The sequence below is a fragment of the Protopterus annectens genome, chromosome 4.part0 (assembly GCF_019279795.1).
Source record: "Protopterus annectens isolate FY-2018-M chromosome 4.part0, PAN1.0, whole genome shotgun sequence".
Lineage (NCBI taxonomy): Eukaryota > Metazoa > Chordata > Ceratodontiformes > Protopteridae > Protopterus > Protopterus annectens.
Window position 1 is genome coordinate 68,538,380 of NC_056733.1, and position 14,484 is coordinate 68,552,863.

The 14,484-nt window shown below is 39.1% G+C and overlaps 1 protein-coding gene across 2 annotated transcripts in view; it reads left to right on the forward strand.

The window, feature by feature from the left end:
* RAB11FIP4 (RAB11 family interacting protein 4) overlaps positions 1 to 14,484 on the forward strand; it is a 600,425-nt gene that overhangs the window by 487,032 nt on the left and 98,909 nt on the right. For both annotated transcript variants that reach the window (XM_044068094.1, XM_044068093.1), the window contains one exon: positions 1,531 to 1,671. In XM_044068094.1, the coding sequence (XP_043924029.1) occupies positions 1,531 to 1,671 (141 nt within the window). The remainder of the gene's footprint in view (positions 1 to 1,530; positions 1,672 to 14,484) is intronic.

A 14,484-nucleotide genomic window follows, 5' to 3' on the forward strand; every position in this document is an offset into this window, starting at 1 on the left:
AGCACAATTGGGAAAATCTCTGACGTGCATTACTTGCTTCTGCATATCAGTTGTCATTTGTATATCATAATTATTGTTACTCCGTTGCCATTATACATCCCTACTGGGCACAAGCAGTGCTGGAAGGGGTGCAATTTACAATTACCTGTCAGAACTCACTGGACAGAGCTCTCTGGATATGTTATACAGTGGCAACTGCAATAACAATGTATGAGTGCAATTTGTCAACTTGCTTTCCTCAGTCTATATTACAAGCTTGTTAATGTGGAGCTACTGGTATATTTCTTTGTTGATGTCTGTACATACATGTGGTTGTGTGTGTGTGTGTGTCTGTGTGTGTCTGTGTGTGTGTGTGTGTGTGTGTGTGTGTGTGTGTGTGTGTGTGTGTGTGTGTGCCTTTGTGCCACTGTCTGTTGGAGTGGGTGCCATATATGTGGGATGCCACCTGAGTAGCACTTAAAATAATGATAGTTGCCTTGAACTGGCAATACTGGGGCTTCTCTCCCATGAAAAGCACCTTAGTAAATGCACTTCAGTGTAGTTTCACATGACAGCATTTGTTAGCAGTATCATTGCCTATGAATGGCATTAGCCCTTTTACTCATATTGAGTTGCTTATTTCCAGGAATTGTACATCAGTTGTCTGTTTGAGCCCACACTGCTACATGTCATATAGAGCCCTGATGCTGTTGTCAGTGAAATCAATGTAGGCATACAAAGCCTACAAAGTGCTCCTTGTATGAATCCCGCCCAGAGTCTCAGAATGTAATAAATTTGTGTGTCAGATGCTTTTTGGTGTATTGTGCTACTGAGTTACTACAGGAGTATGCCTTTTGATAAAGAAATAATATCAACTAGGCATGTAATTGCACACTGCCAAGACTATCCAGAGAACTTTAGTTTGTAAATTTAGTTGTGCAGTCCTGTGACATAGAAGCTGGAACTGTGGAATTCAAATTGGTCTACACACCTCTGTAACCACTAGGCCATAATGCCGGCTGTTTATGTATCTTCCATATGGTCAGAACTAGTATACATTTGGCAAAACATACAGCCACATACTTTTAAATGACTGTAGATCATGCCTCTCAGCTCTCCAGAACTTTGCAGAATGTCCAGATTTTTGCCTGTTATTTTTGGTCTGTCCCTCATACATTTTTGGTTTTCTGGTAAACCATTGAGGATTGAAGTCAATAAATGAAAGCAGAGATTTGAGTTGCAGACCACATATCTTTTCAGAAAATGCATGCCAATGCAAATTCCATTATTCTAGCAACTTTCTAAGTTTATAAGAGCAATATTTAAAATCTGTGTCTGACTCCACCCCCCACCATTTTTGGCTTTGTGCAGAAATCTTATGGCAAAAGGCTGAGCAGTAAGTTGAATGAATGAAAATTAAGTTTTAAATGCATGCACGTAAACATAACCATAGATAATATGCTAAGTGAACTTGTTTCTGGCATCACTAAGTTAGGTATTCTACTTGGAAACTATTAAAAGTGCACATCATTTCCACCTTGTTATTTACAGAGTTCATGAATTGGAAGAGCAGATGAAAGACCAAGAAACCAGGGCAGCAGAAACCCTAGAAGAGGAGATAAAGAGACACAGAGAAGCATATAGCAAACTGGAGAGAGAAAAGAGCACAGAAATTGAACTATTAAATACAAGGTATCATGTTTCAACAAACGCTTTTGGGTGTCATTTACAAGGTGGGGCTATACGTTATGACTTGTGAAAGTGTCTGGTTTCTGTGAGTGCATATTGCCGCTAATCTAGTTTACTTGTATTCACAGTAGTTTTCCTTTTGATAATACAGCTAAACTAATGCCTTATTTGTTGATTGTCATGATATCGCTTGTCTAGTAAACACTGTAGTTCTACTTACTTTCTTATAAATAAAATTATACGGCATGTACCAATAGTGTGAAGAAACAAAGGACCTCAGTAGGAGCCCAATAAAACAAACAAAAAATGTCTTATCAAACTTAGTTTGCCTTTTTTCAGAAATTATACTTGTTAATTAGTGTCTCTTTTCCCCCATTTTGTTACACTTGTAACATTGCCTAAACATTAGTTGTCCAAATCAGTGACAAAGCCCAAAAATTAAATTATGACATTTTGCTACTTGATGGAAAGACAGGAGTGAAATGTTTTTTTTCCATTGCAGCAGACAAGATTGGGCTTTGGATGTAGTTTTTTAGCAAACAGCATACTTCTAGATGGCACTCACCAGTTTCCACATCATTAAAATCTGTTCTGGAACTGCAGAGTTGTGTTAAACGTTATTAAAGCTTCCTGCAGTCTGTACTGGGCACTGTAGGCTGTTCTGTGAAATAATTAGTGTATTCTGAAAAGTCCTTCTTATTCAGCAGCCATTTCTGCATAATAACTATATCACTGACAGTAGTAGCTACAAAACCCGTGGTGGTGATGCTGCGGTAGTGTTGTCGCCTCACAGTAAGACGCTGTCCGGTTCGATTCTCAGCTAGAGCGTCTTTTGTGTGGAGACATGCGTGAATGGGCGTACCTTCGTTGAAGGTTGTGCATCAGGCCTGGCAAGCCAGTACATAAAAATCGACTGCCAATCGACCGGAGTTCCGCTATGGCGACCCCTAACCGGAAAAGCCGAAAGAAACAAACAAACTGACAGTAGTAGCTACAAATGAGAACTTCAGTTTATCTAAGAAGTGTGTTTTACTGTTACTGTAGGTTAAATGTGTTCACTATCACTACTGTATGGGGATGTCACACCGAAAGGACTGCTAGTGAAACAGCAAAATGTGTATCACAAAAACAGTATTTTGTAATGTCTTTTGGCTAAAAGCTGATGCTCATTGTAAGTATCATTTCTTCAGTAGTTTTCCTCATCCATTGGAAATTACTAATGAAGATGAATGCCCTTCAAGTCTATTTCCAGAGTACTTGCAAGTGTCCTCTGAAAGTTGTCCTGGTACATGTCAAAAATTAGGAGCAGCACATTCATTTTTCAGTTCTTTTTTGCTACCTGACCTGATCAGTCAAAAGCCATGTGTGGTTTGATATCCAGTTTTATAATGTTTAAGCATTCTGCTGGCCTTCACTTGCATGCTTGATTGCATTTCTAAGGTTCATGACCTTCACAAAAAGTAACAAACAACAATACCTGTGGGAGACAGACTTCACCAAAGGGCTACCATTTTCAGTGCATATTTTGCATGAGATAGAGCCATGACATTTATTCCATGAACATAATGTAACGTTTAATAAAAGTACTTTGTATCTCTGGCTCCAAAATGTAAAGACAATTCTACAGCACAAGAAGTTCTTGATGTTATTAGAGGTATCCACCCCTCCCACTATGGGAGAATCAGCCTCCATTGGCTGAAATTTGAAGATCTCACCAAAGAAGTAGCTTAGACTTCAAAAGATGGAAAAGACAGCAAAGGCTGTGATGAAAAGAACCTTTGGGCAGAGATATTAGTAACTCCGCCCATCCTGCTGAACCTGAAAACACCAAAATTAAACAGGCATAATTTTGTCCTGCCTTAGTTACACATCCTCCTTATCGATAACCCCACTTGTGGTAATTCTCAGGAGGATGACAGTAGGTTCCAGTCATCCACTGCTACCCAGACCTTGAGCAAAATGAGCAAGATCTTTAGGGCAGATATTATGTCCTAGACACCTGCTGTGGAAGTCTGACCTTCAGTTTTTTCTTCTGCATTATCACAAGGCTTGTTTCATACAGATAGCATAACTATTCCATAGGTGCAAGAATTTCCAGGGGACATTCTTACCCCCCCCGATACAATTACACATGTCCCCCATCAGAGAGATGGATGTGGCATCATTCCCTTTGTCTGTAAGGCTGATGCTAGGGTTGGATGCTCTGCCTATTGATGCCCCACATCTCTGATAAATCTGAGTGCAGAAAGTTTACTGTGGAGCATGTAGCTCATGACACACAAGTAATCCACAGGATGTACAGCACACGGCCTCAAGTGACTCCCCAAGAGAAGAAGGGAATTCCCCCATTCCACTCTTCAGATAAGGACCTAGACAAGCAAGATCTATCTTACATGAGGTAAATTTTCTGGCTACTAGGTTATGCAGACAACAAGGGTATTATACCTTTGGGTCCCCCCACCATGAAGATGTGCCCTTTGGAAAAGCACTTAACTTGATAAGGGAATGTTTTGGCTAGGGAGGTCTCCAAGTGTCAGGAAATGTACCTAGACACCCAACCATATCTTCCTCATGTTTTTAGGCCTCTAAGAGCATGTTTGAGGCAGGCTCTCTAGAGACTGACTCACATCCTCCCAATATTAAGAAGCCTGACATGCACTGCAGGTGTCAGACCCCTGTACACACATTTATGTAAAACTCCTGTAGGTGACCCAGCAATTGCATCACTGGATGCAGCTGAGGGATCAAAATAAATGTATGTTACAAATGCCCTACCTAATAATGAGGAGAGAGGTGTGTTGTATGGCTTTGGAAATTCAGTGGAATTTGAAATTGCAATATCAGCCGGCAAAGCAACAGTTACCTCCCCCTTTTACAAGGTTGGGGTGTCAGTTGACCTGGGTAATTAAAGACCCATAAGCCTCACCTATCTTAACTGTAAAGCTATGGAAAGGGTCATTATGAAATTAAAAAATAAGGGCATAGGCAATTTACAAACTCAGCCAGTTAGGATTTATCAGGGGGAGATCCTGCCTACTTAAAATGTTTGACTTCTTTGAGAAGGTTTCTGAAGCTATGAATGAGGGCAAATCAGTACACGCCACATATCTAGACCTTGCAAAGACATCTGACAGCATCCCATATTCAGGCATCATAGATAACCTCTCCAAGTTAAAAGTTAACCCTTATGTAACCCATTGGATAGCAAATTGTTTCACAGATAGATGTCCAGAAAATTGGGTGGGTGGCTCTACCTTCTCCTCCAAAAGACCTGTCACTAGTGATGTAACCCAGCATTTAGTTATTGGGCCACTCCATTTCAGTATTTATTTCTTGGAGGTCAAAGCACATGTTAAGGGTCTATGGCTGAATTAGTCTGCAGATGACTAAACTTGGTGCCATCATAAACTCCCCAGAGGACACCAAGATCCTCCAAGAAAGGTTTCAAAAGCAAATACCTAGTGTTAAAACCATGGACTAAAAATAAATGGCAAGAAATTTAAAATAGTATCCTTTGGCAAGAAGGACCATCCATGTAGCTATCACATTGACAACACACTCCTGAAAGTTGCTCTCATAATCAAGAATCTGGGAACATATGTCGAAAATGAACTGTACTTTGATTGTCAACTATTATAAGGAAGCCCTTGTTCATCACACAACACACTCCTGAAAGTTGTTGTCATAATCAAGGATCTGGGAACATATGTTGAAAATGAACTGTACTTTGATTGTCAACTATTATAAGGAAGCCCTTGTTCATCACACAGCTTATATTTAAAGGTGTCAGGTATGTAATTATCAACCTACTTATGGCTAACAATTACATCTAAATGTATCCATGGATGTAATTATTGGCTCACAGTAGGTCTATCATTGAATATAATGCTCATTTTGGTATGTACCTGTCCAAACACTTGGTATAACTAGAATAACCACAGAGCTTTTTCACTAAAAAAAACTAAATCATAAAAACTATGCAGAGCATCACAAAACATTATCCCTCTTCTTGTTATCATACAGGCTAGTAAGAGGTGACCTCTGCCTCATGTACAGAGTCTCAACTGACCCTATCCTCCCTGGGGGGTGGCCTAATGGCTAAGGTGTTTGCCTTACAAACACAAGGTGCAGGGTTTGAGTCTCACAAGAGATAATTGGCTAAGCTTAAAATGACTCACAAGGGCAGTTAGCTTAGTACTAATCTATGAACCCAGACCTATTAACACATTCACAAGTCCAGTGGTTGCATAAATGCCCAATCAACGGATCTCAATCTCTTTTCCAATATAAACATGACATGTTGGAGGGACATATACATAACTGCTTTCCCTCCATGTAATACAAATCACTTTTCTTAAACTATTCAAATGAAATTTGGATGACTGGATGGGAAGCCATAAATTCAACCCTAGCTTAGCACCCATGTCCCTTATTGTAATGGACAACAAGTAATGTCCCAAATAAGTTGCTGTTCTGCCCACTCTGTGTTATTCATACACAAAATATAAAGGTTAAGCAACTACCTTGGGAATGTAAGGCTATTCTTCAAATGATCCTCACAGATCAACAGCCTACTAAGTACCTATAAATCTATGAAAATGATATATACTTCTTCCACCATGGCTTTTGTAGCCTTAAATTGCCAGACCCATATGATAAAATACCTGGGTTGTGGCTGCAAATGGTCCACTGAGATCAGTGTACTACCTGTCAAACAAGTGTCTGCCTGACACCCTCAGCGATCACCATCCCCTAATAGCACAGGTAACAGTATGGGAAATTAGAAATAAAAAACAATTTAACCTTAACAACTTTAACAGGGACCTGAATAGCTGTAACTGGACCCCCTTGAAAAAGCTATCACTCAGTAAAGCAGTCCAATACTTTAATACAACCTTCATAAATATAGTTAACCACCATGTCCCACCCGGAACCACCAGTATTAAAACTAAATATGCCCCCTGGCTAACTAAGAATACAAAAGTATTCCTCAAAAATAGGAACAAAGCCTGGACACAATTTCATAAGAGTAAAACCCAAACAGACAAACAAAACTACCTTGAACTACAAAACAAGGCCAAAAAACTCATTAAATTCAAAGAGAGTGAGCCAGCACGTAAAGTTCGCTCTTCCAACAAAAAGGTTTATTAAACAAGAAAATAATACATATAATGGCAAAATACCATTATACAAGCAAACCGGTTTCGGCTATCATATAGCCTTTGTCAATGCTGCATATTGAAACAAGTAAAAAAAAACACCACCACATGAGTACCATATTTATAGTACCCATTTAAAGGGGCATGTACCATAATGTAAAGGACACATAGCATTTAGGAACAACAAAGATTTTTTCTCTGTATAGATATGCAGCAACACTGAGACATACAAAATCTATGTGAATATATTCCAGATCATTAAAAATTAGGAAGGTAATAATATCTTTACCAACCTATCTCAGTTGTTGTTTGTATAAATACATATAAATATACCATAGATTTTTTCTGTATAGATATGCAGCAACAATGAGACATACAAAATCTATGTGAATATATTCCATATCATTAGAAATTAGGAAAGGAATAATATCTTTACCAACCTATCTCAGTTGTTGTTTGCATAAATACATATAAATATAACTAAATATAACATGAGGAAAACCTCATAATACAAATACAAAATATCCCCTAGAGTGTATCCTATATTTTAATATTAATGTCCATAAATCATAACAATTAGGACTTGATATTATATAAGAAAAAACAATTGGTACATAACAAACACCCCCACTATTATATTTAATGTATTAAAGTTCATGAAATAAGCCTATTCCAAAGTGTTTAATCCAGGTCTGAATAAACCACCCAATTTGATGATCCACATATTTTCCATCTGATTAAGTTTTTGATGCCATCCAGCTTTAAAACCCCTATGTAGAGTTATCCTATCTATAATGACAAACCTAAAAGCTGCAGATGGATGCTCCATGGTGTGTTTAAAGAGGGCATTGGCAACACATTTATTTTTAATTGCACTTAAATGTTCCCCTATTCTAAATTTAACTGGTCTGGACGTCTGTCCAACATAAAATGCAGAGCAGGTACAGGTTGCCAAATAGACAACCCAATCCGTGCTGCAATTAGCAAAAACCTTTATTTCAAAAATTCTAGAGGTATTTTTGCTGGAAAATTCTCTAGTTTTATTCAAATGTTGGCAGGCCATACAATGGCCACAAGGATAGCAGCCCTTTAGTACTTCCCCAGATAAAGTTCTTTGTTGTGGAAGACTTGGAATATATCTTTTGTGGTGTGTAAAATATGAATTCATATTTCTTCCCCGTCGATAAGAAAATTGACATTGATCAGGCAACACACTACTTAAAACATCTTGTGACAAAAGAATTCCCCAATGCTGGTTAATAAGGTCTCTAAAACGATTAGTATTACTACCATAAGTTGTTACTAGTCGTAAGGTTTGCTTAATGTTCTGCCTCCTAGAATCCCTATCCTCTGATTTATAACACAACAACTCCTGATGTGTTAATCTATTGGTTTGTCCTACAACATTAGATAGAAGTTGAGAATTGTAGCCCCGTTGTAAAAATCTGTGAGATAAATCAAGACTAGAATCAAAATAGTCCTGATCAGATGAACAGATCCGTCTGATTCTCATAAATTGAGATTTTGGAATATTGCGGATGATGTGGCGTGGATGGGAACTATTGGCATGTAATATGGTATTGTATTTCGGGAATTTTCTATAAACAGTGGTAGACAAAGTATTGTCTATAAGTCTAGACACCTTAACATCCAGAAATACAACATTGGAATGTTCGATGTTAACAGTAAATCTAATGCCCAAAGTATTGTTATTCAGGTAATCCACAAACTGGCTTAAACCTTCCTTATTACCACGCCACACCATCCAGCAATCGTCTAGATATCTACGCCAGATGTCCAAATGTTGTAAAAATACATTATGGTGAACATCGTATATATACTTGGCCTCATAATACCCCATGAACAAATCTGCATAAATAGGTGCAAAAGAAGCACCCATCGCAGTTCCCTTAATTTGCCAATAAGCCTTTCCTTGATAATAAAAAATATTCTTACGCAACACCAATTCAGTTAGTTTAATCAAGAAATTATTAAAGCCCGTGGAGTAAAGGTTGGATTTATATAACCAATAAGAAACCACCAAAATTCCCAGATCATGTGGAATGCTTGTATAAAGTGAAGCCACATCAAGTGTACAAAGCAGCCAATGAGATTCCAATTGAGAGTCATTGATAATATTAAGAAATTCGGTAGTGTCTTTAATGCGGGACCTAATAGATACCAGCAGCGGCTTCAGATAGAATGTGAGAAATGCTGACAATGGTTCCGTTAAGGAACCCCTACCTGAAACAATAGGTCTAACCGGAGGATGTAATGAATCTTTATGTATTTTGGGTAGCATGTATAAGTATTGAGGAATAGGCTCCTCTACTTTGAGTTGTGTACCTACCTGCTGTGTAATGATACCCTGTTGAACCGACATTTGCAAAAATGCATCAATTTCTCTCTTAAATGACGGAGTGGGATCAATACTTAATTCCATATAAAAACTGGAATCTGCTAATTGCCGCAAAGCTTCCTGATTATATGTGGAATGATCCAAAATCACAACCGCTCCCCCTTTATCTGCCATAGTTATTACTATGTTATGGTTGTTCCTAAGCTCCATCAGAGCTTGCCTTTCTGCTGCAGTTAGATTATTATCAGTTGGCTCATACAAATTAGAATAATGTAGCTCTTTCATTATACATTCTCTAAAAATGGAAACATGTTTGTTCATGGGGGGAACAAAATCTGATTTTCCAAATCTGAAGTCAGATGACCTTTGAGTATTCTCACAGTCTGCAAAAAATATTTTAAGGTTAAGTATTCTACAAAATTCATCAACTTCTTGTAATAATTGATTTTCTGAAACCAATGAAGTGGGTACAAAGGATAATCCTTTATTCAGAAGTTGTGTGTGTACAGAAGAAAGTTCAAAAGATGAAATATTATGAATATTATTAATTACTTCACCATTTGTTGTAATAGGGATTGTAAGGTTAGATTGCCGGAACCTTGATCTGTGTTTCCTGCCCCCCCGCCTCCTACCCCTAACTCTAAAGGGGGTGGCTGTTTCCTTTTAGCAGCTGGGGACACTTGGCGTGAAAAACACTCCCCATCTGTAGCAGAGGAAGTGTCCTCCTCAGAGGTAGCATCAGACGTGGCCTTATAATGTCTCAAAATGGACCTTGGTCTTTTTTTGTTGGTATTAGTGTGTTTGAAATCCTGAAATCTAACTGATTTCTGGTTTACAAAAGGTTTCCCTTTTTCATAGTCCATCAGATCACGATTAAACTTATTGATTTTTCTTTTTATAAGCTGTTTTTCCAATATGGAAAGTTCCTTGGCCAGGTCTGAAACATGCTGTGAGTATGACACTTCTAGTTTAAATTGTTCTACCTCCCCACACAAAGTTTCAATTTCTGTAAGTTGACTTTGTATTGTCCTGTCATAATAACGCAATAAACAATCAACAAAGTGCATGGAGGATAAAAACTCATTAAAACATACAAAAGTTCCTACTACCAAAATCATCATCATCATCATCTTTCAGCTTTTCCCGTTAGGGGTCGCCACAGCGGATCATCTCTTTCCATTTCTTCCTATCCTCTGCATCTTGCTCTGTCACACCAACCGCCTGCATGTCCTCTCTCACCACGTCCATAAACATTATCTTAGGCCTTCCTCTTTTCCTCTAACCTGGCAGCTCCATCCTTAGCATCTTTTTCCCAATATACCCATCATGCCTCCTCAGCACATGTCCAAACCAACGCAATCTCGTCTCTCTTGCTTTGTCTCCAAACTGTCCAACATGAGCTGACCCTCTAATATACTGATTCCTAATCCTATCCATCCTAGTCACACCGAGTGCAAATCTTAACATCTTTAACTCTGCCACATCCAGCTCTGACTCCTGCCTTTTTGTCAATGCCACTGTCTCCAACCCATATAACATAGCTGGTCTCACTACTGTCTTGTAGACCTTCCCTTTCACTCTTACTGGTACCCGTCTGTCACAAATCACTCCTGACACTCTTCTCCACCCATTCCACCCTGCCTGTACTCTCTTCTTCACCTCTCTTCCACATTCACCATTACTCTGAAATGTTGATCCCAAGTACTTAAACTCGTCCACCTTTACCAACTCTACTCCCTGCATCCTCACCATTCCTCTACCTCCCTCTCATTTACACACATATATTCTGTCTTAGCCCTGCTGACCTTCATTCCTCTGCTCTCTAGAGCATATCTCCACCTCTCCAGAGTCTCCTCAACCTGATTCCTACTCGCACTACAGATCACAATGTCATCTGCAAACATCATAGTCCACGGGGCCTCCTGTCTGATCTCATCTGTCAACCTGTCCATCACCACTGCAAATAAGAAAGGACTCAGAGCTGATCCTTGATGTAATCCCACCTCCACCTTAAACGGATCTGTCACTCCCACTGCAGTCCTCACCACTGTCACATTACCCTCGTACATACTACCAAAATATTCAAAATAAACATGCTGATAACCTACAAAAATTCTGGGCCACAATCAGCTCTCTCTTACTACCAGGGAAAACTTCCTCCCCCTCACCAAAAACAGAAAATAACCATGGCAATATCCCCACACTATTCAACAAGTTCTTTACTGAAACTATCCAAGCCCTTGCAAATAACCAAACATGCCCTAATAACCCCCTCCAACAAAAAGATCTCCTCCTCCTGAAACAAAAGACAATAGCACCCACTTTAACTTTCATTCAGTATCAATCAAGACCATTCAAAAACTTCTCCAAAAACTGAAACCGACCATGCAAGCTGCCAACAACCTACCAACTAAATATCTACAACTAGTCGCAAAAGCTATAACCTACCCTGTCACTGTCCTAATTAACAGATCCTTCTCTGTAGGTACGGTACCCCACTTATGGAAAATAACCCATGTAATACCAATGCACAAAGGGGTAACTCTTTCAAACTCAATAACTATCGTACTGTAGCTATACTATCCCCCTTATCAAAAATACTTGAGAGGGTAATCCACACACAATTGATGCAATATCTGCTAGAAAACAAACTGCTATCTATACAGCAACATGGCTTCAGACTCTTCCATAGTAGTATCACTGCACTTACCTCATTCACTAACACCATAAATAACCACAGAAATAATGGACTAATCGTATCTGCTGCATTCTTAGATTTATTCAAAGCTTTTTATATGGTCAACCATATGAAACTCCTTCACTCACTCTCCACCTTAAACCTCAGTTCATCTTCTATCTCTTGGTTTAAAATCTATCTAGTAGGCAGCAAGCAGTAAAGTGGCAAAAACAAATATCCTCCTTGCTGCCTGTTTCCATAGGAGTCCCTCAAGGCTCCATCTTAGGTCCTTTACTGTTCACACTGTTCACTAACCAACTCCCGTCCACCACATCCAAAGCCTCTATAGTGCAATATGCAGATGATACCACTATTATATGTGCAGCCCCCACGCTAGATCACCTCCCCTCCCAAACACAAGAATCCTTCTCTCTAGCCGAAACTTGGTTCACCAACCAAAAGCTAATTCTTAACCCATCCAAAACTAAATCACTCCTCTTTAGCTCCCACAGATCCCTTTCCCCGCACTGACAGCTTTACTATCACCTCCAACAACAATACCACTATTACCCCTACCAATCGCACCAAGCTGCTAGGCGCGGAAATAGGCAACCACCTTAGATTTGATCTACACATTGCCCAAACTATAAAGAAAGTTCGCAAAAAACTCGGACTACTCTATCGAAATAAACACCATCTCTCAAACCATTCAAAAATAACAATAGCAAGGACACACCTGCTATCTCCATTACTCTGTGCCTCCCCTGTGCTCACTAACCTTCGCAAAACTGATCTAAACTAACTCGAATCATGCTACAATAAGATAGCAAGATTTGATACAGGCTCATCATATAGAACTCATCACTGTGAGTGTCTCATCAAACTTAACTGGTTAGAGGTCCCACTAATACTTCAAAGCAATCTGCTCTCACTAGTGCACAAAATATTAAACCACTCAGACAAAATCTCAGCTCTACAGCATCTAATTCACCCTCACACCACTACTAGAACCTTAAGATTTAGCACCCAAAATCACCTCAGGTCACCAAATTTAACAATGAGGCAGGAAAATCTGTCTACAGCCACTCGATCACTAAACTCTGGAACTCCCTTCCTGCCCACTTAACATCCAACAACTCCATCACTCATTTTAAGAAACTCCTTAAAACTCACTTCATGAATAACAGGCTTTGCTCCTGTCTCACCCCTGGATAACACTCTAGTATATAGCTAATCTCTCTGCACCACACTAAAATATGCTACCTTCTCAACCTACGCATAGTCCTAATATTTCTACAGGATAGGAAATGTTTTCCAGCATGTTAAGAGAGCATTACTAACTGCTCACCCATTTGTCTGGTAGCTACTGTAATGAATTCCATTATTGCTCCTCATAATTATAAATGTATTTACACTGCCTTACCTGTTGCTCTCATAATTACTCAAAAGTGTATACAATATGTGTCACTTATTTTCACAGAGTTACTCTGCCTGTAATGAATGTCACAAGTAATGGCTTTTAATGTTAAAAATGAATGTAATTGGAGCTTTTCTCCCCGGGCCTTCGCTGAAAACGGACCTGTATCCAGTCGGACTCTCCCAGTTAACAAATGTAAAATAAAAAAGTAAGTAAATAAAGTGTAAAATAAAATAAAATTTTAAAATAAAATATTAGATTTGTGTCTTGAAGAAGACAGAAGATAAGGCAGAGGATATCCCTGATAAAGCACTGGGAGATACAAGTTGTAAATCGACCAGCACAGCCTCCAAGGTTGGATAGCATGCCACTAAATGTAGTTGCAGTGTAGGATAAGCTAGCAGGAGAATTGAAGACATGACATCCACCATGTACATGCATGCATTGCTTAAAATCTAGCTACTGCCAGATGATGTCAAGATACAGCTGATGGGTGTCTGTCTGGACAAAATATGTTGTTTGGGTCTCCTTCCTAGGAAATTATTTAAAATGATGTGGAAAGGAGAAATTATGGAGTCAGTTTCAAAAATATAGTAGGAGCTATAGTAAAAAGAGTGTCTGTTTACTGAAAACAATCCAATCCTAAACAAATAAAACAAAATACAGCATTTTAGAAGAAGAAAAAAAGCCTGGATAGGGGTCAGAGGCAAAAGCAGGCATGAGGGTAAGAGTTGGGGTGATAAGGTTCCTTCTCTGGCCATCATGGCAGGCTGGAGCGCTGCTATTTGTGGGTCTAGCCATTTGTTTATGTATCACATTGTGCTGGTATTGTCTGTAGACATCTTTATTGCTTTCAGGTGCTCTTCTGGCTTGGAAGCACTCAGAGCCAAGATCAGGGCCATTATTTCCTTTAGTTCAGTACACCTCCTACATCCTTTCGGACCACAACTAGATAGCAGAAAAACTGAGCAGATTCACATCCACCAACCACAAGTGAAACCTGGATACAGAGGTGTTTCAGCATCCCTCACATAGAGATAGTGGTGTCCAGTGATAGGCTTTTTTTCCTTGGGAGCAAAACTGTCAGAATAAGAGTTTTGCTCCATTGAGATACCCATGCTTGATTGCATGGGCAATGGATGCTTTTACTGTCACTTGGGTATGAGATCTTCTTTATATTTTTTTCTCCCTTCCTATAATTCCC